General features: G+C 42.6%; 1 protein-coding gene across 8 annotated transcripts in view; it reads right to left on the minus strand.

Moving 5' to 3' along the window:
- LOC136696983 (utrophin-like) overlaps positions 1-24,902 on the minus strand; it is a 229,473-nt gene that overhangs the window by 55,689 nt on the left and 148,882 nt on the right. For all 8 annotated transcript variants that reach the window (XM_066671822.1, XM_066671823.1, XM_066671821.1 and 5 more), the window contains 7 exons: positions 22,943-23,211; positions 19,747-19,893; positions 18,916-18,994; positions 13,361-13,421; positions 5,311-5,372; positions 3,003-3,077; positions 1-106 (listed from right to left, as the gene is read on the minus strand). The exon at positions 1-106 is cut by the window's left edge and continues 96 nt beyond it. In XM_066671822.1, coding sequence (XP_066527919.1) covers positions 1-106; positions 3,003-3,077; positions 5,311-5,372; positions 13,361-13,421; positions 18,916-18,994; positions 19,747-19,893; positions 22,943-23,211 — 799 coding nt within the window. The remainder of the gene's footprint in view (positions 107-3,002; positions 3,078-5,310; positions 5,373-13,360; positions 13,422-18,915; positions 18,995-19,746; positions 19,894-22,942; positions 23,212-24,902) is intronic.

Genomic DNA, 24,902 nt, shown 5'->3' on the forward strand with positions numbered 1-24,902 from the left:
GAGGTCAGGCAGTTGATGACCTCAGGTACGGTGAGTGGACTGGAGTTGTTATTCAGCTTGTGCTGCTGAAACATCCCCTGAGCGACATTCAAATCCAACAGATCCACTGAGGGAGAGAGAGAGGGAGAGGGGGAGAGAGAGAGAGAGAGAGAGAGAGAGAGAGAGGGAGAGAGAGGGGGAGAGAGGGAGAGAGAGGGAGAGAGAGAGGGGGAGAGAGAAAGAGAGAGAGGTGGAGAGAGAGAGAGGGGGAGAGAGAAAGAGAAAGGTGGAGAGGGAGAGAGAAAGAGAGAGAGGGAGAGAGAAAGAGAGAGACGGGGAGAGAAAGAGAGAGGGAGAGAGAGAAAGAGAAAGAGGTGGAGAGAGAGAAAGAGAGAGAGAGGGGGGAGAGAGAGAGGGAGAGAGAAAGAGAGAGATGGGGAGAGAGAAAGAGAGAGGGAGAGAGAAAGAGAGAGACAGGGTGAGAGAGAAAGAGAGATTAATTTGTAAAACTGATAATAAAATACAGTCAAATATAAAGGTGTTTAATTTGCTTGATGGTCAATTAAAAAAAGCTGTTTATTGAACCCAATAAGACGAGAGAGAGAGAGAGAGAGAGATTACAGAAAAGGGGAAGAAGAACCAAACCTATAATATGAGAAAAGAGATAAAAAGCACAAAATAAACAGGGTGAGGGAAGCATAAGCAAGAAACAAGAGAAAGAATCAGGAAAACAAGAGACAGCAGAGAAAAAGAAACAGAAAAAAGAAGATATGAATGTGACAGTTCTTAAATATCTTCTGACAGCAGTGTAACTAAATATAAACAAAGGCATAAAGACTGAACGGAGACAGAGAGACAGCAGGAGGAGGAGTAAAGAGAGTGGAACCTGTGTGTGTGTGTGTGTGTGTGTGTGCGCGGCTAAGTGTGTGAACGAGGTGTGATGAAGTGAGAGCAGGCAGATGGAGAGAGAAGAGGAAAAGATAACCCCAGCCTGCATTTCCTGTTTACTTGTTTAATTAGACTGATTAACTATTCTCAACTGAGCAGACATGCAAATGAGGGGGAAGAATGAAAGACAGCAGAAATAAATTATAAACAAGAAAAAAAGGAAGGAGGAGAGAAAGAGGAGCGCCGTGAGCTGACAATGACGCATCCGAGGCTTCTCTTCCATTTCACACTCCCGTGTGTAGACGCATATGTCTGAACGCACACATGTGAACACACACACACACACACACACATAGAAAAGCAAAGTGAATGTTCTTTGTGATGGTAATTGGACCTCTAAGAGTTAATTGGGCTGACAGTGGAAGGAAAAGCAGTGATGCAGCTCTAATCAAACACATCAGCCCACACACACACACACACACAACTAAAACACAAACACACAGCTCCACACTTACGACTCAGCCCTGTACAGGACGTGTAATATATTACTTACTTAGACAAACATCTACAACATTTATCATTTACATTTAACACAGAGTTATCGGCCCATTAGGGAATTCATTGTGAAACACTGTAGAGAGAGAGTAGGGTGCTCTTAGGTAAAAAATACTAACGTCACACCAAGGCACTCATATTTACACATGTACACGTTGTATAACTGAAAGTGACCTTAATCCCCGGGCCAGGACTGAACACCGCTCTGAGGTGGTGCCTAGTGCATAATGCTACTGCCTCCTAAGCAGAAGACTAGGATTTATTTCCCTGCTCAGGTCTGAAGACCTGATGCACCCCTAAGAGTCTTTGGCCAAAACCCCTAACAGCACATTCATCTAAATATGCAGAATAATTAGAATAATTAATGCTAAATGTAATACATTTAAATGTTTCTTTTCTTTTCTAGAACTCAAGTAAAGTTTTAATTTTAAAGCATAATGTGTAAGAAATCAGGAGTGTGAAGAAGTGACCGTCTGTGGGAGAAGAAAAAAACATCCAGAGTGCTCAAATACTGCACACAAACAGAAAATGACAGACAGACAGACATTCAATGACAGACAGACAGGCAGACAGACAGACAGAGTCAGTGACAGAGACAGACAGCCAATGACAAGACAGACAGACAATGACAGACAGACAATGACAGTCAATGACAGACAGAGTTAGTGACAGACAGACAATGACAGTCAATGACAGACAGAGTTAGTGACAGACAGACAATGACAGTCAATGACAGACAGAGTTAGTGACAGACAGACAGTCAATGACATACAGACAGAGAGTCAGTGACAGACAGACACATTCAATGACAGACATAGACAGTCAATGACAGACAGACAGACAATGACAGACAGATAGACAGAGTCAGTGACAGACAGACAGAGTTAGTGACAGACAGACAATGACAGGCAGATAGACAGACAGTCAGTGACAAAGAGACAGGTTTGGTGAAAGACAGACAGTCAGTCAATGACAGACAATGACAGACAGAGACATTCAATGACAGACAGACAATGACAGACAGACAGTCAATGACAGAGAGACATTCAATGACAGACAGACAGACAGACAAATAGAGAAAATGACAGACAGATAGACAGTCAGTGACAGTCAATGACAGACAGATAGACAGACAATGACAGACAGATAGACAGAGTTAGTGACAGACAGACAGTCAATGACATACAGACAGACAGTCAGTGACAGACAATGGCAGACAGACACATTCAATGACAGACAGATAGACAGAGTCAGTGACAGACAGACAGACAGACAATGACAGGCAGATAGATAGACAGAGTCAGTGACAGACAGACAGGTTTAGTGAAAGACAGACAGACAGTCAATGACAGACAGACAATAACAGACAGACTGTCAATGACAGACAGACAGATAGACAGACAGACAGACAATGACAGACAGACAGACAGTCAATGACAGAGATACAAATGAAGACAGACAGACCAATGACAGACTGACAGAATGAAAGACAGACAAAGACACAGAGACAGTCAGTCACAGGCAGACAGACAGAAATAAGCCCAAGAGAGACAGGACCACAGACAGAGACAGAGACTTACAGCACAGTGCCTTCTGCAGGCGACGGATCTTCATGGCTGTTCTGTATGCAGAGAAGCGCACATGGTTCAGGTCAGCTGGAGACACACACACACACACACACAGGGAGAGACGATCAGTCAGGTGTGTAACCACTTCTCTTATCTTTCAATGCATACCCAATCTCCCTCTTTCAGACACCCAAATCTGAGCACAAATACACGCTGTAAATTTACCGGCTGCGGTTCCCAAGCCCTGTCCTGGAGACCCCATCCATATTTTGTTTTTCTAACTCTCAAGGCCTTTGCACACTGTGTGATTTATTCAGAGGTCAACAGATTCTCCTGACCACACTGAGTCACTGGTGACAGAGCGATGTGTTCACTGAGCCGATCACAGCTGTCTCCAGCACCAGCACGGGACTGATCAGTCTCCCAGACACTTCAACTCATAAAGTACAACAAAGGTGTGTCTTCTGCTTCGTCATGAATCATGTTAGCACCTCTAAAAGCTGCTCAGACTGAGGGACAGACGTCGCAAACTCCTAACCACTCCGGCTCCTGAATGAGTCCAGCAGTGGAACAGAGTTAATGCACCTCACTCAGAACACGAGGAGCTTGGTGATGGATTAAATCAGGTGAGAGAGATGAGGGAAAGCACAAAGATACACCAGCGATACTCTACCAGCCAATACATGTCCCGTGTCTACAGTGTGCTTTTATAGTTTGAATTCGAGCTATAAAACATGGACCTAACCAGTCAACTATAGCTGCCAGTCAGCATCATAACAACTGCAAGCGTAATGTAGTATTTATGATTAATGTTGATATTAAAATGATTACTCCCCAGTTGCTAATATTCTCACAAATATTTCCAGTTCCATCTGTTAGAACTTCCTTAACCATACACTATTCCAGCAAACTGGGAGTCTATAGAGCATGCCCTGAGACATGTGAACCCAACCACAGATTCTTTTCTAACTACTTTCATCACAACACCACTGGAGAGTAGTGCAAAAGACACCTATGTTGACAGACGCCTGTTCTCTCTCGCATGGACATATAAGACAACAGTGAGGACTTATTCATTCATTATCTGTAACCACTTATCCAATTCAGGGTCTACCTGGAATCATTGTGCGCAAGGCAGGAATACACCCTGGAGGGGGCGCCAGTCCTTCACAGGGCAACACACACACATTCACACCTACGGACACTTTTGAGTCACCAATCCACCTACCAACGAGTGTTTTTTGACTGTGGGAGGAAACCGGAGCACCCAGAGGAAACCCACGCGGACACAGGGAGAACACACCAACTCCTCACAGACAGTCACCCGGAGCGGGAATCAAACCCACAACCTCCAGGTCCCTGGAGCTGTGTGACTGCGACACTACCTGCTGCACCACGGTGCCACCCACTGAGGACTCAGTGCAAACTAAATAAGTAAACCTCAGGAATGTCATGGCTCACTGTCTACAGTATTTACGGTAACAGAGAACAGTGTGATTAGCAAAACTTTTGTGTGAGCGGAGGCTGTCCTCAGATAAAAGAGAGAGCTTCAGGACAGAGGTTAGCACAGTCTTAATTAGCATTTCTGCTGCAGGTCACTGTTTCTCATACTGTGTGTGTGTGTGTGTGTGTGTGTGTAAAGTAAGAGCTGACAGCATGGGACAGTTTAATGATTATAATTACTCCAGATTTCTGCCTAATTTACTGTTTGTGATGGAGCAAGTCATCCAGAGGAGTTTAATGTGAAATGGTTTACTGTGGAGGAATGAATCACTGCAGACGTCTGGTTCCCATCACCACTCAGTACTCTTTATTTTTTCTTCCTATGATGTAGATTTTCACATCAAACCCTTTGAAATTTCTATAATTTCTTCTTAAAATATGCACTGAATTCTGATAACGGAGGGTGGATTTCCCCTTTCAGTACATGTTAACAACAGAGTAATAAAAGGGAGATGTGAGAATTCACGCAGGGTATTTTTATCACATTCTGTCCCTATGTGAAAATGAGTGTGTGTGTGTGTGTGTGTGTGAGTGTGTGTGTGTGTGTGTGTATTCTCTTCTCTCCTGTGCTTTATAACACCAGATAGCAGCTGTCAGAAATTGAGAGAAAAGACTGGACCTCTGGGATGCACACCTCCACTCGCAGCTCTTACAGAGAGGGGGTGTGTGTGCGCATGTGTGCTTACTGTGCAGGTGTTTATGGTCACATCCAGCCAGTGTGTATGGTAAATCGCTGTCAGCTCTCCTCTCAGTGGACTGAATGTTTTTGTGGTTGAGGCAGTGTGTGTGTCTGTGGTGTAAATAGTGTTAAACTCACCGAGGGAATGGTACAGCTCTGTCATTTTGGGATGGTCCCAACATGTGGTCTGAGTCTGGTGGCTGGAGAGAAACAGAGAGAGGGGAATAAAGAGAGGGGGATCATTGTCATGGACGTGTCTCTTCATCATTAGTATTAGTTGCACTGGGGGGCCCTAATGCACATATAACCCTTTTCCCAGCAGAAATGAAATCACCAGGTGTTTGAGTTCTCGTGTCTCAGAGCAGGCGGTGGTGTGTTAGTATGAGCTCGGTGTGAGACGGAAAACTCTGCTGGAGCTCAGACACCGTGAGCCAACAGGTGCAGCTTCAGCTCATCACCGGCAAGAAACTAAGCATAAAACGATGTGTATTCTACTTAAGGATTTATGTTTATTCCAGAGCCATGCTCTGCAGACAAGAATCACACCCTGCTGTGTGTGTGTGTGTGTGTGTGTCAGAGTGAGAGAGAGAGAGACAGAGACTATGACAGTGATGAAAAGTCCTCTCTCCATCACCAGTTATCAGTGACAGAAACCAGGAAAGGATGTGTATGAGATATAAGAGAGGGGAGAGATGGGGGGATAGGAAGAAAGTATGAGGGTCTACTGAAGTACCTTGGGATGAGACGTGTGAGGGAAACAGAAAGAAAGAGGGAGTAAAATAGATTAACAGAGTTTAAACAAAGAAAAAAGACAGAAAGAGACAGACTGTGTAAAAAAACAAAAGGCATTGAGATAGATACAGAGAGAGAGAGAGAGAGAGAGAGAAAGAGAAAGAGAGAGAGTGAGAGAGAGAAAGAGAAAGAGAGAGGCAGATGACAGCTGTCCTGATGTTCTCCGTGGGGAGAGAGGGAACAGAAGTCGTCAGCAGGTGTTCATCATTATTCATCATTTCCTCAAAATGGCTGACAGCCCTGTTCTGGAGGGGTCCTCTATCTCTGCAGCCGCCCGAGACTGTGCCCAACTCAATCAGCCTCAAGATCACGGCTGACTCCAGCGGCCAAGCGTTCAAACACCTCTTGGCCAATCTCTCAGGCACACACACACACACACAAACACCCGCAGTGGACGGACACACACACACACACACACACACACACACAGTTCCACTGGTACTCTTCACACCACCGGATCAGCTCCACATTCCAGGACTGCAAGTCTGAGCTCATGAAACAATGCCCCACCATGAAACTTTTTCTTTACTTTACAAAACTGTTGTATAACTGCAGTGTTCACATGCTGTTCTGAATAACATTACCCTTGTGTTCTGTTGCAGAAATGTTCTACACAGACTGGGACAACAACACAGCCACAAGCAAGTGTTCGCACAGTTGTCCTGTAAATATTAAATATTTACACCACTGGTCACCAGTATATAAGCACAGATATTTCCTCTCTAAATCATTCGTGATCCCACCACTTTCCTTCACAACGTTCTCCAGTCGTCGTCAATCAACTCCCCAATCACACACACCACCATTGGAGGGTGAGGACCACCAAATAAACATGAAACTACTTCATTAAACTTCTGCTAAACAATGGCATCAATGACAGCTCAACACGCTTGGAGGAGGGTGATAACTGCCATTGTGATCTGCCATTTAAGCAGAAGGCTAGCCCTGTTTTTGTGATGAAGACTGAGGCAGAAAAGCTACCGGTTACCATAGTAAATGCAAGATTAACTGATTATTTATTAGAACTACAAAATATTTGAGTAGAAATAAAGCTAAAAAAAGAAGCAAGTAAAATTGATTTTAAAAGTTAAAGAACCTCTAGGTCAGATTTGGGGTTTAGCTCTTGGGCTGCTACTACAGATGGAGAGTGCAATTCATTTTTACAGCACTGTCATGAAAGGGGGAGTGGCTTCCTATCCTCCCCCATATGTTACACAGTGCTGTTTGTGCAGTGCAGCAACAACTGAGGCTCTATTTTGCCTCTTACTGACCAGTAATAGGTAAAAATAGTACATAGCACTTCTTTAATCTACATGACCTGAAGATTCCATAAAAATGGAAATGGATGGATGGAACTCAGACGCCCTGAAGGTCAGCTCTAGGTGGTGTGATTCGGGCTGGACCCGAGGCTTCGGCGATGGGCACGGGGACAAAGTCGTGTTTCTGGGCTCATTAAAGACAGCTTGCTGCTTCCTGTTTGATAATCCGTGGCTGTGTGATAGTCTGTCTGGGAGATTGGAAACGATGCCCTGTAGACAGAGTGTCGCAGTGCCACGGCCAGTTCAAGCCTCTGATCTCGGCTGTAATTACGCTCGTTACTGCAATTAGCACAAACAAAGCACCTCCTCTGGCATTTCCTGTTTAGCTGGCTGCTCCCATCAGAGATGCACATGAGGCACAAAAAAAGGATCCCAAAGTCAGGGCTAGAGTCTGAGCAGAGGGCAGACATTTTGTCTGACCCCGGTGTTTTCCTGTTAGATATTAGAAAAGGGCATGGGCAGTTTGGAATCATATATAAATCCCATATTTTGCACAAAACGAAGTCTTTAAAACCAAGAGAAAAGCAGCAGACCAAAACGGAATGGCCTCAGCTAGCAATGAATTGTGAAATGAGACATGAATCATGCTAGCTTCATAACGCATTATATATATCTGGCCCAACTATCACTAACTGCTTCATCATGTGATAAAATAACAATGAGGGATTAGTGTTCTCCTCCAGGTGTGTTGAGCCCCATTGATATGGTTGAGGTCCCAACTACTTCTTTAAAAAATAACTAAAATAAAGGTACATTTCAGCATAGCGAAACTGCTTAAAACCACTCCACACTTTATTTTTTTGAACCTCAGTGAGCATTTAATGAGCTCACACCACAGGTAGCAGCTGTCCCATGGTCAAAGGTCAGATAAGACAGGGCGGAACATGAAAGAGGCTTCTCGCTCTCATTCTCAGCACTCTTCATCACCTCTAACACAGTCCGCTAATGAATAACCACATTCTCCCTGCTCCCTTACAACGTACAACCTCTGCCTCTCCCTGCTTCCATTTAGACCTCTCAGATGTGTTTATCTCTGAGAAGCAGTTTGTAGAGATAAGAGCTCTCCACCTCCAGAGAGAAAGAGGAAAAGAAAAAAAAATCCAGACTCTCCAAAAACTTCCACTACCGTTCAAAGAGACTTCAGCCTCTCGACTCGCCGTGTTCAGCGTCTGTAATTCAAAGAGTGTTCTGATGGGAGACTGACGGTGTGTGCTAAGGCAGGGGTCAAATGTTTAAAAACGCTCCAATCAGAAAAATTAATCCCGGCGCTTTGTCGTCATCAACGTACATCAGCACTAAACGGATGAGTAAACAAACCAACATGAGACGCCTGGGCGAGGCAGGGGTTCTCTTCTTTTTAAAATAAAAAGCCTGGATGAGGAATGGATGAGGAAACTTAGAAAACTTAATCAAGTCCCTCGTGGCAGGAACCAGCAGTTAGTCAGGACTGCTTTTCACAGTCTGTGGGTTTGTAGGCTCTACATGACTGTGAGGAGAATATAGGTGCAGATGTTGGCCTGTTAGTCAGCATTTCCAGCAGCCCGTGTGTGTGTGCCAGTGCCTGAGCCTTGTAAAATACCAGAAGGTCAAAGTGGACTCGTCTCTCGGTGTGTGTCGTTGCCTCACGCTAGCGTCTGAGCTTTTCTGGAACAACGCCCTTCTGATCTGAACTTCAGCCTTGGCAGTCGGCAGACAAATTGCACTGTCGCTCAAGAGCTTCTTGCCATCAGCCTCCTGCTGAGTGTGTGATATTAACCTCTGACTTCGCAGAGGTCAAGAGCACACCATGCCCTGGACGCTGAGAGGTCAGAGAGTTTTAATTAGGAGCGAGGCCTAGCACCACCTCCACACACAGGAGGAGGAGGAGGAGGGAAGTATGAGGGGCACAGCAGAGGGTTTAGAGAGGAAAGGCCAGTCCGGACAGATTTTACACCAACCCAAAAGTTATCCACAGGCGGTTTTAAAGATGGACGCTCCACTGTTGGACTGTGATTTGGTCTGAGAAAAGTCTGAAGAGTTGTATGTATGAAAAGGTACAGACTAAATATTACTCCCCTTCAAATTCGGTGGAAATGGCTTCCATAAGATTGTAGCTAATCCAGGCTCAACACTGCAGAAACTGCATCGTGTAACTTTTGAGGGGCTTAGGACACCACAGCCTCTTGATTTCAGGGCAGTGCTGTAAATATTAATTACACTCTGCAACTATAAGGGGAGCCCAGAAACAAAAATACCAAATCTTACCAAAATGGCTCCCTACTCCCTCATTAGCATTGTGCTATATAGTGAAGCACCATTTCGTTCACTAATGGTGCTTTTCCACCGCATTAGTCTGGCTCTACCCGACTTGGCACAGCTTGCTTATAGCTAGTCACTTTTCCATGAGCACTAACTCCCCCACAAAACGGAGCTGATGACGTTGCAAAACCCCATCTCTAACAGGAATCGTAAGCTTTGAAAATCACAACAATTAAGCCGCTGTTCTCGTTGTGTATTGGCATGCAAATTTGGGCTACATTGGCATGTCTCTCTGGCCAATCAGAGCTCTGTAGGGTTTTTACCATTTAGTACCTACTTGGCACGAGCTGGGACTGAAAAAGTATGTGGTTCCAAAGACCAGGTAGCAGATTAAGCCAATGGAAAAGCAAAAGAGCCAGGTCTCGGCGTGTCGTGTAGGTTCCATCCAGTGGAAAAGCACCATAAGTAGTGCTAGACATTTCCACTGTACGTTTCTTAGTAACAAAAAAACTCTTGATGCATCCAGGTCCAGATTGAGTCCATGTATTTGTGGGAGAATTTAGTACCCTCAAAATCACACTCGAATTGCACTTTCATATGATTTTATACAGAATAAAATGGCGTCGCACTCAATAGTGCCTTAAAACGTAAATCTGGAGCCATTTTCAACAGAGCCTTAGTTTTCCCTTAACTATGAACCAACAATTGTTTTTAAACTGTCTGTAACTAGTAGAATTTTAGAAATCCCTTTAGTAGCTTTACTGCCAAAAACAGCCCGGTGAATCTGACTGCTGGCTCAGCCCTGAGAATGTGTCCACTGCTGTGATGGATATCAAAAAAAACAGGTTGAATAATGTGTGACATATAACTTCTGCCAACTAGACACTATAGATAATGGTTATTGCAGTAAGTAAAGGTTGATCTGATGGAGGACTCAAGCGTAGTGTGGGCACTCTCTCGTACTGTGAGCCAAGTTAATCCCTATCATAGTCTGGAATGCAACACACATGACCATTTAATCCATTTAAACGAGATAAATGTGTCACGGAACTGAGGCAATATGTTATTGGAAACATCTCATAGACTGTGATAAAAGACCACTGTAGGGGCTCTATCACCATTCATTCCACATTCATACACATCTGTCATTTAAACCCAGGTCCCTGTGCTATTTCCTCATCAGAAAAACGACAAGGCAATTGCACTAATATGCAGCAATGTATATGCTGAGGTGCATATGGTGCATGTAAATGCATGAGCATATGGCTGCTGTCAGCCAAGTCTGCACAGAGAGAGAGATTCCTTTGGCAGCATTGCAATTGATCACACATACACACACACACACACATACACACAGCTGGTGTTGACTTCTTGAGCTGTAAGCCTTTTTGCCGCTCACTTTCATCTACTCTCCCTTCAAGTGCCAAGCTACTGGGCAAAAAAAACTCCTCACAGCACAGGTGTTCAAAAAGGACACATCACCTCCTCCACTCTCCTCTCTATCCATTTTTACCCATCTGTCCATTTCTCTCTTCCTCTCTTCCACTCTCCATCAACCCCTGTACTGGTCTGGTATCTCCTGGTCACTCAGTGATGGTCACTGGAAGCTATAGGAGATATTCCTTGCATGCAGGCACAAGTCTTAGAGCTTCAGTCACTGAGAGGGTGAGCTGGGCAGCTTGGTAAAAATGCAGTCCTGTGCAAAAGTTATTCTGTGATGTGGAGGTCCAGGCCCTGGGTCAGTCTTCCCATTTTTCTGAGAACATCAGCAGCTTCATCAAGTAATGGGTTCTTGACAGCCCCACAGCATCGACCTGAGAAGCTTACAAGCAATATTCAGAACATTCCCATTAAAACTTATTCTGGTGTATTTTAATGTATTACTGTGATATCGATACTGCACTTTCAAATCATCCACCTCTGTTAAAGCAGGATTAAAACCGCTAACAAGGTGTGTACAGCAGCTAAACCTCTCTCTCTCCCTCACACACCTCCTGTAATCTGTGGAATCTTACTCATGTTCTCCCTCTTTCACCCTCCCAGTCTAATCTGATAGTTTCAGTTTAGTCAAAATATTAACTCACTGGAAACAAGTGAAATACTTCTTCCAAGCTTCCTAGCAGCAGAAAGTCAAAGTGCCTGTTGTGGATATGTTGGGAAAAGATGTGTTGGGAAGCTCCAAGCCAAAGGCTCTCTGAACAAACCTTCAGAAAGCTCTTAGCGTCCTGGGCAAAAGCCAGCTGGAAGATTCTATTCCTGTTCATAGACTCAGCTAACAGCATGTGCAGCAGAACCCTGCTGAGATCTTACACAGCCATGAACCACTACACAGCTGGTATAGAGGTGGAGCATTCAGCACTCAGTGTGTGTGTGTGTGTGTGTGTGTGTGTACCTTGATTTTGTACTAAATCCTGTGAGAAAACAAGGCTGATCCACAGAATCAATAAAATGTTCATGATTTTTTTCTTTTAAATAAAAATGAAATATCTCATTGGTCAAACCTGAAAGCGTAAAACCATTTATTCTTTGTTACTCAGATTAACATTACGCTTGGGTTTAGATCAATTATTTTGTATACATATAATATTTAAAGGACTACAATGTAAGAATAGTCTTTTTTGTCTCCTGAGCACCCCCTACCTGCTGCGGAGTGTAATTCACGTTTACAGTACTGTGTAAAAGTCTCACACACACCTCTCTGTCACTTAAACACTCTCGCACACACTCCCTCTGTCTCTCTCTCACAGACAAACACACCTCTCTCACTTTTATTCACTCATTCATTGAGTGATGTTTACAAAAGGTCTGACTGATTTTAAACCGGGGATGAGTGTGTGTAATCGAATGAAATAATGCTGACTACATGATAAAACCCATATATCACTCATAATACACACTAGACCATGTTATAACAACCATAAAGTGTAACGTTGGTGGTATATTAGCCGTTATAACCACAGCAACCGATAGTAAAGCACTTGTTACCTGTATCGATGTCCAATGCTAAAAACAGAGCTAATCTGGCTAAAGTTAGCAGGTGCTAGCACTCGCCCTCGTTCCTCAGTAACTCTCAAAAACGGATTATAACACTGTACTCAACAAAGCTTGGGTTCCACCAACACAAAGTGTAACTTCAATCATTTAATCCACACAGCAACCGGTGAAAAGCACTTATAACCAACACTGATGTCTAAAACAAAAAAATCCGGCTAATTCGGCTAAAGTTAGCAGCTGCAAACCCTAGCTCACCTCTCAGTGACTTTCAAAAACTGATTATAACACTTCCATCAACTAAACTATTACCAGCTAGCACTGCAACACATGAAAAAAGGGCACCAAATATTTACTCCTCAAACTTGTATCCTCAGGTCTGTTTTAGCTCTCTCTACTGTGTAAATTCAATCCATTATAAACTCTTGTGCCACTCATTCTCTCTCTCTCTCTCTCTCTTCTTTGTTCTCTCTGCCATATAATGTCCGTACCATGAATACCGAGCTAAACACTTGTTGTAGCTAGGCAACAATCCACCTGTGAGCTATGGGCCGTTAAGCGTTACCCATTTTATGCGAGAGTCCTCCGCGCCGTAATTCAGAAGTTGCTTAGTGCAGTAAATCAACAGAGGACCCGGCCTAGCCGCAACAGAGGCTCTTCAGTGGAACATCACTATCATTTAGAAGCTGTAATTTTAAGGTAGAAATACTGCATAGTGTTCCATTAACAAAAAGTTATATTAAAGCCTTGGCACTGTAGATGAGATTGCCACCTATGGATTTTTTTTCAGGTTTTTACTGAAGAATGGAGCTTGATTACATTCATATTGAAGTGTATGCAATACTTACTTAATATAGTAGGGCACTTTGTTCTGGGACACAGCTCTCTGCCAGGGCAACTGGACTGATGCTGCAGGACACACACACACACACACAGAGGATATATTAGAACAAGGTCCACATTGGTGATGATTTATTTAAGTTGAAAAATATCCTCCATTAGCACAGAGCTAATCTGTGGCCATTAGTCTATTCATTAGCACTTTTTATTCACTTCATTTCAATAAAGTTACACAAGCAGGACTATCTGGGCTTGGATGGTATTAGCATTTCATTCACTATGCATTAGTCATAGCTGGCCTGGTTTATCTGGTTGACACTGATAGCAGCAGCACTTTTGCGAATCAAGGACCCTGTTTATGAGCCTCCAGACCCACACACTCACGCTGCTACAGTGTGGAGATGACGACTTATTGCGTGGGCTGTGTCAGGAACCACATTGACATTACTTAACAGCCTGACGCAGTGAGGATTTATCCCTGTGTGCTTTACACAATGTAAAAAGGTTGGGTACAAGCTTTCTTTAGTTGTTAAATTCAGACTCCAAACATGTGTTTCAAACACATCTGGCAATCCGTTATTTTGGCAAAACAAGCTAAAACAAATATTACAATTATATATTACATACACATGTGGTAGGATTAGGACTGACCAGGAGGAACTTGACAAAATCCACTGGACATTGTGTGCCCAGCATATGATTAACATTCTTAGAGTGTACAAAACTGTGGGTTCAATAGGGCTGTGTCATATCATATGCAATAATATCGTCGTAATAATGATAAAAATAAAATCTATATTGTGATAACAGTGATATTCTGACTTGTTTACATAATGACATTACTCAGTTACCCATAATATGGCATGTGTTCTTTACATGAGTCATTTAGGCCACAGTGAAGTATGGTGGAAAGTGTCTCTGAGGTGGAGGAATTGGCTCCAAAAAAGGGGAGTGACTTCAGTCGTGTGGAGGTGGTTTGATTAAAATATATTCAAATTAATAAAAGGGTTTCGTCATATCACCAAGAATATCGTTATTGCCAAAACACCCTGAAATATCACGATATTACTTTAGAGCCATATCGCCCACCCCTTGTGTTCACTATAGCCACACATTTCTGCATAATCCTTAAAAGCTCTCACTACAACACCCCGGCTCTTACCCTGACTGGCAGCTGAGAGGATCCTTGTTATGGAGCCACATTTAAAATCTGATTCAGCATTTCAGTCACTTGAAAAGCTCTGGTCGACTCTGCATCAGTTTCAGGCCTGACTAGTCCACTTCTAAAGAGGAAATTAAGCCTCTTTCTGCCTGTGCCATAGGCTTCAGCTCCGGTTGTTACCCGGGCTGACTGCAGTTCCATGAAGAGGTTTCAAAACATGGCGATTTCTCTGGGTCTTTGCCAACTGCATCACAGCCATCATTCATTTCACAGGCTTTAGAAACAGGCAGCCTTTCTAAAGCAGGTGGGACTAGCAGAGTGTGTTCAGACCAGGGAAATGATTACAAAAGGAACATTCTGGCTCTTTTTTTTTTCTATATGTGAGCACCCGATATGAAGTTGATATCAGTGGAGTGGAGGAGGGCTTCAGGAGCCGAAAGAGTAGTGTTCCTTTTGGGCTGGAGGTGAAATCGAATTGTGAGCAACAGCCACAGCCATTAGCCTTTGAGTTATGATGATATTTTTAAGAGTGGTTTGATTTTAAATGGCTCAATGTAGAGAAACGTACTGACTCGTTTATTTATTTATTTATTTTCTTTTCAATAAATAAATAGGAACACTCTGAGGCAACAAGCTCCTCAGATGTCTGGTTCCTATCACCACCACTTTGAACAATTCATATCTTTCTAAAGGCTATCACCCACCATTTCCCCTCTGAGGGGCAGCTGTGCTGCAGTCTCACTTTGGTAAACTACTGTTACTTTAACTAAAGCTTTCAGGCCTCCTGAGCCTGAGTGAGCGTTCCACCATGGGAAGGCTCCAGCGTGACATCCTGGGAGCGCTTAAGCTGGAAACAGCAGTGAGTTGGACATTTCCTCAGATTCCTGTAAAGAGTAACAAACTAGAGAGCACTGAGCTGTGTGGAGAGGAGGTCTGCCTCAGGGGCAGGACTCAGGGGCCACAAACAGTCACTCGTGAGTCAATAAATGGACAATTCATGTCATGAGTTGGTCAGTGTTGGATATTCCAATTGTGCAGTGATCCGCAGGATTTCCAAGGGGAGCTTTCAGGAGCCCACAAAAGACGCTGTGTCACGCCTGACAGCGAAAACTAATCTAAGAAAGTTTATACAATTATTTTTATAGACAATTACAGTGAGATTATAAAACCAACAGTGCCATGGCAGGGTAAAGATATTCAGTTTCCTGAGGCTGCAGCTTAGCATTAGCCAGAAAACTGAAACTAGCTTTGTTTAATTAGCTGTGGTTACCTTTGAGCGTTGAGCATTACTTTGAAAAATGTATGTAAGTTTGTTTTCAGGTAACTGTAATACAACTAATATAACGTGGCTAGGATTGTACTGACAGACGGCATAATTGGTCGATTCTTCCTAAACCCTTGATGATCACCGTGTATATTCCAAGCCACATGCAATGGATTTGTGAACTGTATCATTCAGGTATTTTCTGTATAATGCAGTGCTTATTCAGATATCAACCGTGACCAAAAAGCAAGAGCGTAAAAAAAACAATTATGATAAAAATCTTCAGGCTGCGAAACGAGGACAAGGCTGAGGTTAATACGATTGTGATCTACGCAACAAATTATCATACAGAGCAGTGCCGTAGTGATATACGGAAATAAATACATAAAACATAAGTCTGATTCATAAGCCAGGAGCATCTGTGCTCTGAATGACCATGAGGCTCTGTATTGATCATCAAATATGAAAGAGACCCTGCTCTTGTCTCATACATCTGGCTGCAGCAATGAAATAAAAACTTCTGAAGACTATGCAGAGAGGCACATTCCCACTCAGAGAATGGGGAGGTTCATAACCCGAAGGTTCCCAAGCACCCACACGAACGTGGTAGAGCTTCAGAGGCAATGAAAAAAGAGTGAGAGTGATGCTGAGACTGATTACACAGCACTAATAAAGCTGCGTGTGTATGTTCAGAGCTCCTCAGTGTCTCTCTTAATGAAAAGGCGATGCAAAGTGTGGGTTCAGCTTCTAACATTGTTCCCATGTGTTTCTAAAAAGTGTGCGCGCACCCTGAAGGGTAAGAGGGTAATATTAAATCTGTGGTTATTCATAGCTAGGTTCCCCAAATGTGTGTGTGGGGGTGCTCTTTGAGAGTGAGACAGAGAGAGAGAGAGAGAGAGAGAGAGAGAAAGAAAGAAAGAGAGAGAGCGAGAGAAAGACAGAGATAAAGAGAAAGAGAGAGTGAGAGAGAGAGTGAGAGAGAAAGAGAGAGAGTGAGACAGATTGAGAGAGAGAAGAGAGAAAGAAAGAGTGAGAGAAAGAGAGTGAGACAGAGAGAGAGAGAGAGACACAGAGAGAGAGAAAGAGAGAGTGAGAGAAGAGAGAGAGAGAAAGAAAGAGAGAGTGAGAGAAGAGAGAGAGAAAGAAAAAGAAAGAGAGCAAGAGAAAAAAAGAGATAGAGAGAGAGAAAGAAAGAGTGTGAGAGAGAGAAAGAGAGAGAAAAAGAGAGAGAAAGAAAAAGAGAGAGAGCGAGAGAAAGAAAGAGAGAGAGAAAGAAAGAAAGAAAGAGAGATAGAGAGAATGTAAATTTTACAGCTCCACAGTAGGACCTCACTGACATGATTTTGAAAGGATGATTTTAGTGGTAGATCATTGACTGACTGGAGGTGTGATAGTGTGTTTTGTGCTGGTTAAAGTGGATCAGACACAGCATTGCAGCTCGAGTTTTTAAACCCCTCTGTGTCACTGCTAGACTGAGAATAGTCCACCCACTAAAACTAACAGATTAGCCACTATCTCTGACCTTACATCTACAAGGTGGACCGACGAAGTAAGTGTGTCTCTATAGGAATGTTTCTATAGGAGTTTGAAGCTCAGCCACACAACAAAACCACTAGCAGTGTGCGTGGTTGTATATGATGTGATGTGTTTCTTGATTATGAGGCAGTTAAGGCTGAAAAAGTGATGTGTCATTAGTTACCCGCCCGAGGTCTCTGTGACCCACTCCAATAAAAAACAAAGCTTTCAATATAAACTCACAGCTATAAATGAAACTCACCTTGTATTTACAATGCTGTTACAGCAGATAGACGATGCACACACAGAGTACGTGGCTCAGTCGACCAAGGACAATCATATCTACATGTATATTGCGGTGCAAGTGCAACTGATAAAATCAAAGCACTCAAGGGAAGAAAAGAAATCAATTCTCTGTTCATTTTCTATTTACAGTAACTGTCTGTTACCCTTAACCTTATCTTCCACAGTACAAAATAAGAGTCTCCATAGTGGCTTTCATACAGCACTATAAACTACATTCTAAGGCTTTGGAGGGAAAAAAGAAATGAAGCAATTTTTGAACATGAGCATGTGAAAAATAAATGCCTTATTGGTGCAAAGAATGAGTGTGAGCGATTATGCATTTGAGTGGCTGTGAGAGTCTGTATTCAAGTATTTGACTGAGTATGCGAGTGAGTTACTGAGTACCTGAGATGTATTTATGACAAGAGCCCTGATTGGTCAGCCTGATTTTGGGATGACAATTATGATGTCACAGTCAGTCCTAGACTCACATGGGAGGTTTTTTCAAAATATGTTTTAAATGTCTGACATGCCTTGACATTTTAACAAATTTCACCTACCTAATGATCTGATATATAGTGAAAAACCACATAGGGAACATTTATGAAGTTTTCGTTAGAGCTCTGAAATTTGTAGACATAGGTGCTGGCTACACACTGGTGTTTACAGCTTTCTGATATCACAAAATGAATCAGATCCTCCTCAGGCAGCTGAAATGCGTGATTACGCCGTCTTGTAGCGCCGGGTTTAGAGTGAAAACACAGCCATGTGCATTTGGTTATGTGACTAAAATGAGCGTTTTCACCCGTTGTAATCCTCCAATAAGAGTGGCCGGATTAGCATGCTATTATCATATGAATATGAATGGGTGGGCCATCAAGGGTCGCGGTCTGAGACTCGTTATTACTTATTCTTCTATAACAAAAATTAAATTAGTTTTCAACAAAATCCCACAGAGTTGCGCAAGTGTTTTGGCGCCAGTTCTGATTTAGAACTGAAGTGCCAACTCCAGAGGGTTACATACGTTCTGCATATATATATGTCCCCACCGCCATCTACAGAACTCTGAAGCTGCGAAGCCCTGTACTCTGTCATCACTTCCAGAGATTAAAGAATTTGTATTTACTTAAACTGAGACAGAATTTTTGGGCTGTCTAATGAATATGTAATTGAATATATATTCACAAATTAGTCTTTAAACAGATTTCACAGGCACAAGGAGCATCAGTCATGGGCTCCAAAAACACCTGCAGCTCACTGCTCTGGGGCATGGTGTGTGTGTGTGTGTGTGTGTGTGTGTGCGTGTATGTGTGTGTGTGTATGTGAATGAGACATACTGGAGAGGAAATGTTGTGAAGAGGGTCCAAAGTCTCTGTGTGCTTCCTGTAAGAGCCTCAGTCTCTCCTCTATAGCGGCCTAGAAAGAGAAAGAGAGAGAGAAAGAGAGGGATTTTGCTAAATGTATCACAATTTACATATTCTGACTCCTCTCCTTCGCACACACACACACTTCACTCAATATAACGCTTGAATATTCCCCTTTAAATGAGAGCTGTGTAAAGCAGACCCCTGTAGGACTGATACTGACTCCAAAGACACTTCACTTGATCTCTCACACACACACACACACACACACACACACACACACACACACACACACACACACACACACACACACACACACACACCCCATTTTGCCCTCTTCACTAAATTTCCCTTGATCTGTGAAGTGAACTGGGGCGAGAAAGGCTGTGTTTAAATTGTTTACATATCTACTACATACAACTTATTTTATAAGAGAGGGCATATCTGCGTTTCAATGATATGAATTTTTAAAAATACTATTAAAAAAAAAAAAGAAATCACAATATAAGCACAACACTCAATCCCCTCGAACACACACACACACACCTGTTCCGACCTCTACGAACAGCACTACATCACTCTCTCTCTCGCACACATTCACAGAGCTGACAATGAGCCAGCATCTGTCCTTCAGACGCTCAAACAGGTGACGATGAAGGACACGAGGGAAATGGGAGGGTGAGAGAGAGAGAGTGCCTGAGTAATGGCAAATGAAAGTGATGTATGATTGGAGGACTAAATGAAGGAGACGGAAGTCATCAATATCTGAGGAGAGGAGAGGAGAGAAGAGAAGAGAAGAAATACCTGCAGTGCGTTCCAGCGCATGTTGAGATTGTCCAGTTGTCTGCTGGTTGTGGATGAAAGCTGGACGTCCAGAGGAGCCAGGTCACTCGCCAATGAGTTCACGGCTGAAATCTCATGCTTTAGAGGAGCCACCTCTTCGCGGAACGCCTACGTACACAAAGGCACACAAACAGCTACGGTCAAAGATAATCATAGTGCAATTTGAAACAGATCATCGCTCCCTCATTATTTGGTAAAGCAGAGAAATCTCGCTTATTTCCTTCGAACACATTTGAGTTCGGAAGATTGGATGACATCAGAACAAACAGAATGGCAACCGGTCGACACCAAATGTAAACTATTTTAATTATGGGATGGTTATCACTAGCCTTTTCAAAGTTATCGTATTGATAACATGTCAATGCACTGAATTAATCTCATTATAAAAACAAAACTATTTCTATCTACTGCAAAGCTGTCCATCTATTCATCCCCAAAAGATGTGGAGAAAAAGGTTGCTGATATCACTAAGACCTTCAGCGAAGGAGAACTGGGAATATACCTGAGGGAAGCCAATTTTTGCGATTAACTACACGAGATATTAATTGCAATTTTAATGGTCTGACAGTGTTAAAAATTAGATTTGAGAAGAACAGCAAATAACATTATTAGCTACGAGATATATTAAGAGTTCAAAGGAAGCATTTCAACACACCCAACACAACATTCTGAAGTGTGTGTGTGTGTGTGTGTGTGTGTGTAATTAGCAGTGAACTCCAGGAAGCAATCCACTGCAGAGCTGAGAACCTGACTCCAGCAGGTATCTAAAACGGAACCTTCCTCAAAGTCCAATTACAGCTGTTTACTAAACAGCACATTACTTCTGACAATGGCTGTACAGAGTTGGCCAAACCTTACTAATGATGCATAAAGAAAGACTTATTCTGGCTCTGGAGGTCAATCTCAAACTGATCTGACATACGTCTGTAAAGTCATTAGTTTCTCTTAATTGGCTGATCTTTGACCTTAGCGAGGTGGAAGCATCTCCAATGTGAGTAGCTAATTTAGAAAGAATCTCTATAGGATTGTGTCTGGATTAATGAAAGCACTTTGTGTAATAGAACTAGTCAAACCTCTTTAGCTTATGCCATTCAAGAGTGGAGGCTGTGTATGAAAGCTGGCACTAAATAACACACACGTAGCCACAAACAGTGCACAGTCACACTTGCTTTAAAAACGCCAAGCTCCCAAACTCAAAACCCAATGGCCGTGTGTCGGTTTATTTGTAGTGTTCTGAATGTCCTGGAAAAACAATGTTTCATTTACTGCACTCCATCTAGGGCTGGACAATAATTCAATATCAATATATAACGCAATATAAAACGTTTCAATAACAATGACATGAGTGAATGTCTGGCACCACATCCAGGGTGTGTTCCAACCTTACGGCCAGTGATTCTGGGTAGGCTCCGGACCCACCGCGACCATGAACTAGATAACTGATTACAGACAATTAATTAATGATCAATGATTTTCAGTATTTCAATATACATTATCTACAGCATCTGTCACTGACTGACAGTCATCACAGGGGGCTGCCATCAGTTAATTGAAGTCAATTATAAAGTTATTTTGAAAATATTAATATTGACAAAGCTAAGAGGTTTTGTTTGATAATGATGTCAGGTTGCTTTCAGCTCTTGGCCTTTCATTGTTCATATCATTCATACATTCATTCATTATCTGTAAGTGCTTATCCAATTCAGGGTCGCGGTGGGTCCAGAGCCTACCTGGAATCATTGGGCGCAAGGGAATACACCCTGAAGGGCAGCACAGGGCAACACAGACACACACACATTCACACCTACAGACACTTTTGAGTCGCCAATCCACCTACCAACGTGTGTTTTTGGACTGTGGGAGGAAACCGGAGCACCCGGAGGAAACCCACACGGACACAGGAAGAACACACCAACTCCTCACAGAAAGTCACCCGGAGCGGGAATCGAACCCACAACCTCCAGGTTCCTGGAGCTGTGTGACTGCGACACTACCTGCTGCACCACCATGCTGCCCTTGTTCATATCAATATCAGAATAATATCGTATCGACCGAAATTAAGAAATATATCGTGATATAAACTTTTGGCCATATCATCCAGCTCTACCTCTAATGTGTTCTGACTGTAAACAAACAAACAAAAAACCTTCATGGCGGCCATATTTAGAGTATGTCTGGAGAATATATCTATTTTCACTGTACAGTGACACATAAAGCAAGCTGAACTGACCTTAATGTCTGACCATTACTGCAGGACGTCTATCTCCTCAGCAATTTCCCATAAAATAGTAGATTTCACCATAAGATTGTATCAGCTTCTGATAATCCCCACTGTACTATGTTGCAGAAGACGGAAGAGTGAACTCTCATTCACCTCAAACCCTGACAGTAGGTAGCTGCTAGAAGCCGCTGACAGACAGATTTTGCATTTACTTGATACTTTAAAGTGTAATGTAGTCTTATACAAGGATGGGTGCAGGCATTCAGATACTTAACCACTCCAGGTTCCATTACTGAAGCAAAAAGAATGAAGACATATTACCTGTGCTCAAATTTAAACTGATATACGTGTGAGAATGCAGCAACCACTGAAGTGGAAAGAGGCTGCTTTTGTGTACCATGTAAATCATATTTGATTTACTCCAGAGGATAGTCGATATGTGGTCATGTGACAATAATAAGAACGGTCAGATGATGCCTTCTATTGACAGTGTCCATAAACGTCTTTAAAGACATTCTATCAGAGGTTAATTGAAAAAACTGTGTTGTTAAATGGTTAAACATATTCACAAATACATGCTGAAGCTGACAGGGTTAATGTCGACTGATGGAGGACACAAAGTGAGGTCAGTATTGGGCCAAATCTGAGGTTTAACAGTGTAGATGGATGTGAGTTCACTATTTGGCAAAAAGCAGGTCACTGTTACCCTTTCTATCCATGTTTCATAAATGATTAGTAATGATTTTTAATGTGTTTACAATCTAATACATAACCATTAATATACAGGTTGTAAAATTTATTTTTTTCAGTGTTTTGTTACTGTTATTGACAAATGTAAACTGCCCGGGCAGGAAGCTTGGACCAGACCAACAGAGCAACAAAACTGTAAACTGAACATGGCTTTAAGTGTTTCTGAAATCCATAAAGATGACTCACGGTGGTCTTGTCGATGTGGTCCTGCAGTGAGTCTATGAGGAGGTCTCCCACAGGCTGCCAGTGGGCTTTAACCTCCTCTGGGTGTGTCAGGTGAAGGTCCAGCTGATCCATGGCACTCTGCAGGTCCTGTAGTTTCTCCAGAGCTCGCTCCACCTGCTCATGCCATCCACCTACGTGTCCCAATAGCCTCTCCCAGCGCTCCCGAACCTCCGCTGCCTGCTTCCGGATTGCCCTCGCCACACGTTGGGCCTTCTCCTCTGGAGACAGTTCTGAAAGAACCACAAAAGGGGGTGGGTTGTGGAAAAAGATGTAAGTTAGTTTGATTAAACAAACCCAGACATCATTTTACAATACACATGACAATGATTGATGTGAGCTAATGATGGACCCACTGCATTACGCCACAATCTTACAACAGCTTAAAGAGGAACACTAGAGACATTTCAAAAACAGGATCTGGTTGTTAATCTTGTGTTTAGATTGTTTACGTGCGTTGACGTAGTTGTTATGTCTCCTCTCCAGCTAAGATCTGAAATAATTCTTTGGGTAGCGTTGGGTTTAAGTCACGTGTGATGTTGGCGGGTCCTAAGAGTGCGACTAAAATAGTCAGCCTGCATTTGCCTTGCCGTCATTGGATGCATGATACACATCTGCCCAGTCTGCCATCTGCAGTCAGTAGATTTATCTGTAACTGACCGGTCTTGACTGTGTCACCATGCCCCGAGGAAATGAATCCGAAGTCTTGAAGAAGCTCAGAGGAAATAGGCTATAAGAAATAGGTTTTTGGATGAACTTGTGAATCTACTGAGCAGCCTGAAGCATATTTAACTGCATTAAAGGTAGCCTGGTCAGATCTGAATCTATCCAACAAATTCAATAATGATGATGTCTGTGGTCTGAGCCATGAGCACCACTGGAACTGAACTCATTTTACAAGAGGAATGTATTCTCTTGTGGTCAAAAGGTCATAGCCTGGATATAAACTTTAGTACTCTACCACAGCACTCACTCGAAAGAGGTAACACATGGCTGTTTCTATTAACAGAGTCGTACTGGATTCCAATCAATACCTGAATTTCTCCAGGTGCTACTTGCTCCAACAGGACCATGATGTTCATACTGCGTGTGAAGCAATAAGCATAATGCATGCGTTCTAAGAGAGAAATGCTATAAATTTGCAAGGGGAGAAAATCAAGCAAACACTAACTCTTTTCTGTACTGTCCTACAGCTTTTAGTCACATGATTGAAAACTTTGACATGTTCTAAGATAGTTTTAGCTAGTGGTGCACGATGATATCGGAATTATATCGGTATTGGAAGTTAATTGCATTTTTCAAAGATTATCCGCGTCAGACTGATGCTTTGATTTTGCTGATTTATCAAACCGACAATCGCTGACACATTAATTTTATGCCAGATAAAGACTGGGTGACAAATAATTACACGAATAAATGAATAGTACTGATGCTCTTACTTCTTTATTACCATACTGTTACATTTTTATAGATCTACTGGTATTTATTTGTGTTTAATCATTTGCTTTACGTTAACATTCATTTAACCATCTGTAAATAATATAACTTGTAATACCAGAATTCTCATTGGTGCATCCCTAACAATATGTGACTCAAACTGTTTGACCAGGGCACAGCTCTAACTGATATAAACCTAAATTTAAAAAAACAATCTCTTTGTACAGTAAGCATTTAAGCTCATGGAGCTAAACTCCATCCACAATGATGAAATCAAATCAGACTCTCAGAACCACAGGGAGAGCCAGGAGCAGCCCATCAGTCAGAGCACTACAGAGTCATGGACATTGGGACAATATGATGACCACAGTAACCCAGACTAAATCCCACTAAAGACTTACTGCCCCTGTGGCCCTGAGCAAAGCACTTACTCCGCACTTGCTCCAGAATGTGTGTTCCTGCTGAAGGTCATTATTGGTCATTTTGG

Source organism: Hoplias malabaricus, chromosome 5, assembly GCF_029633855.1.
Source record: "Hoplias malabaricus isolate fHopMal1 chromosome 5, fHopMal1.hap1, whole genome shotgun sequence".
Taxonomy (NCBI): Eukaryota; Metazoa; Chordata; class Actinopteri; order Characiformes; family Erythrinidae; genus Hoplias; species Hoplias malabaricus.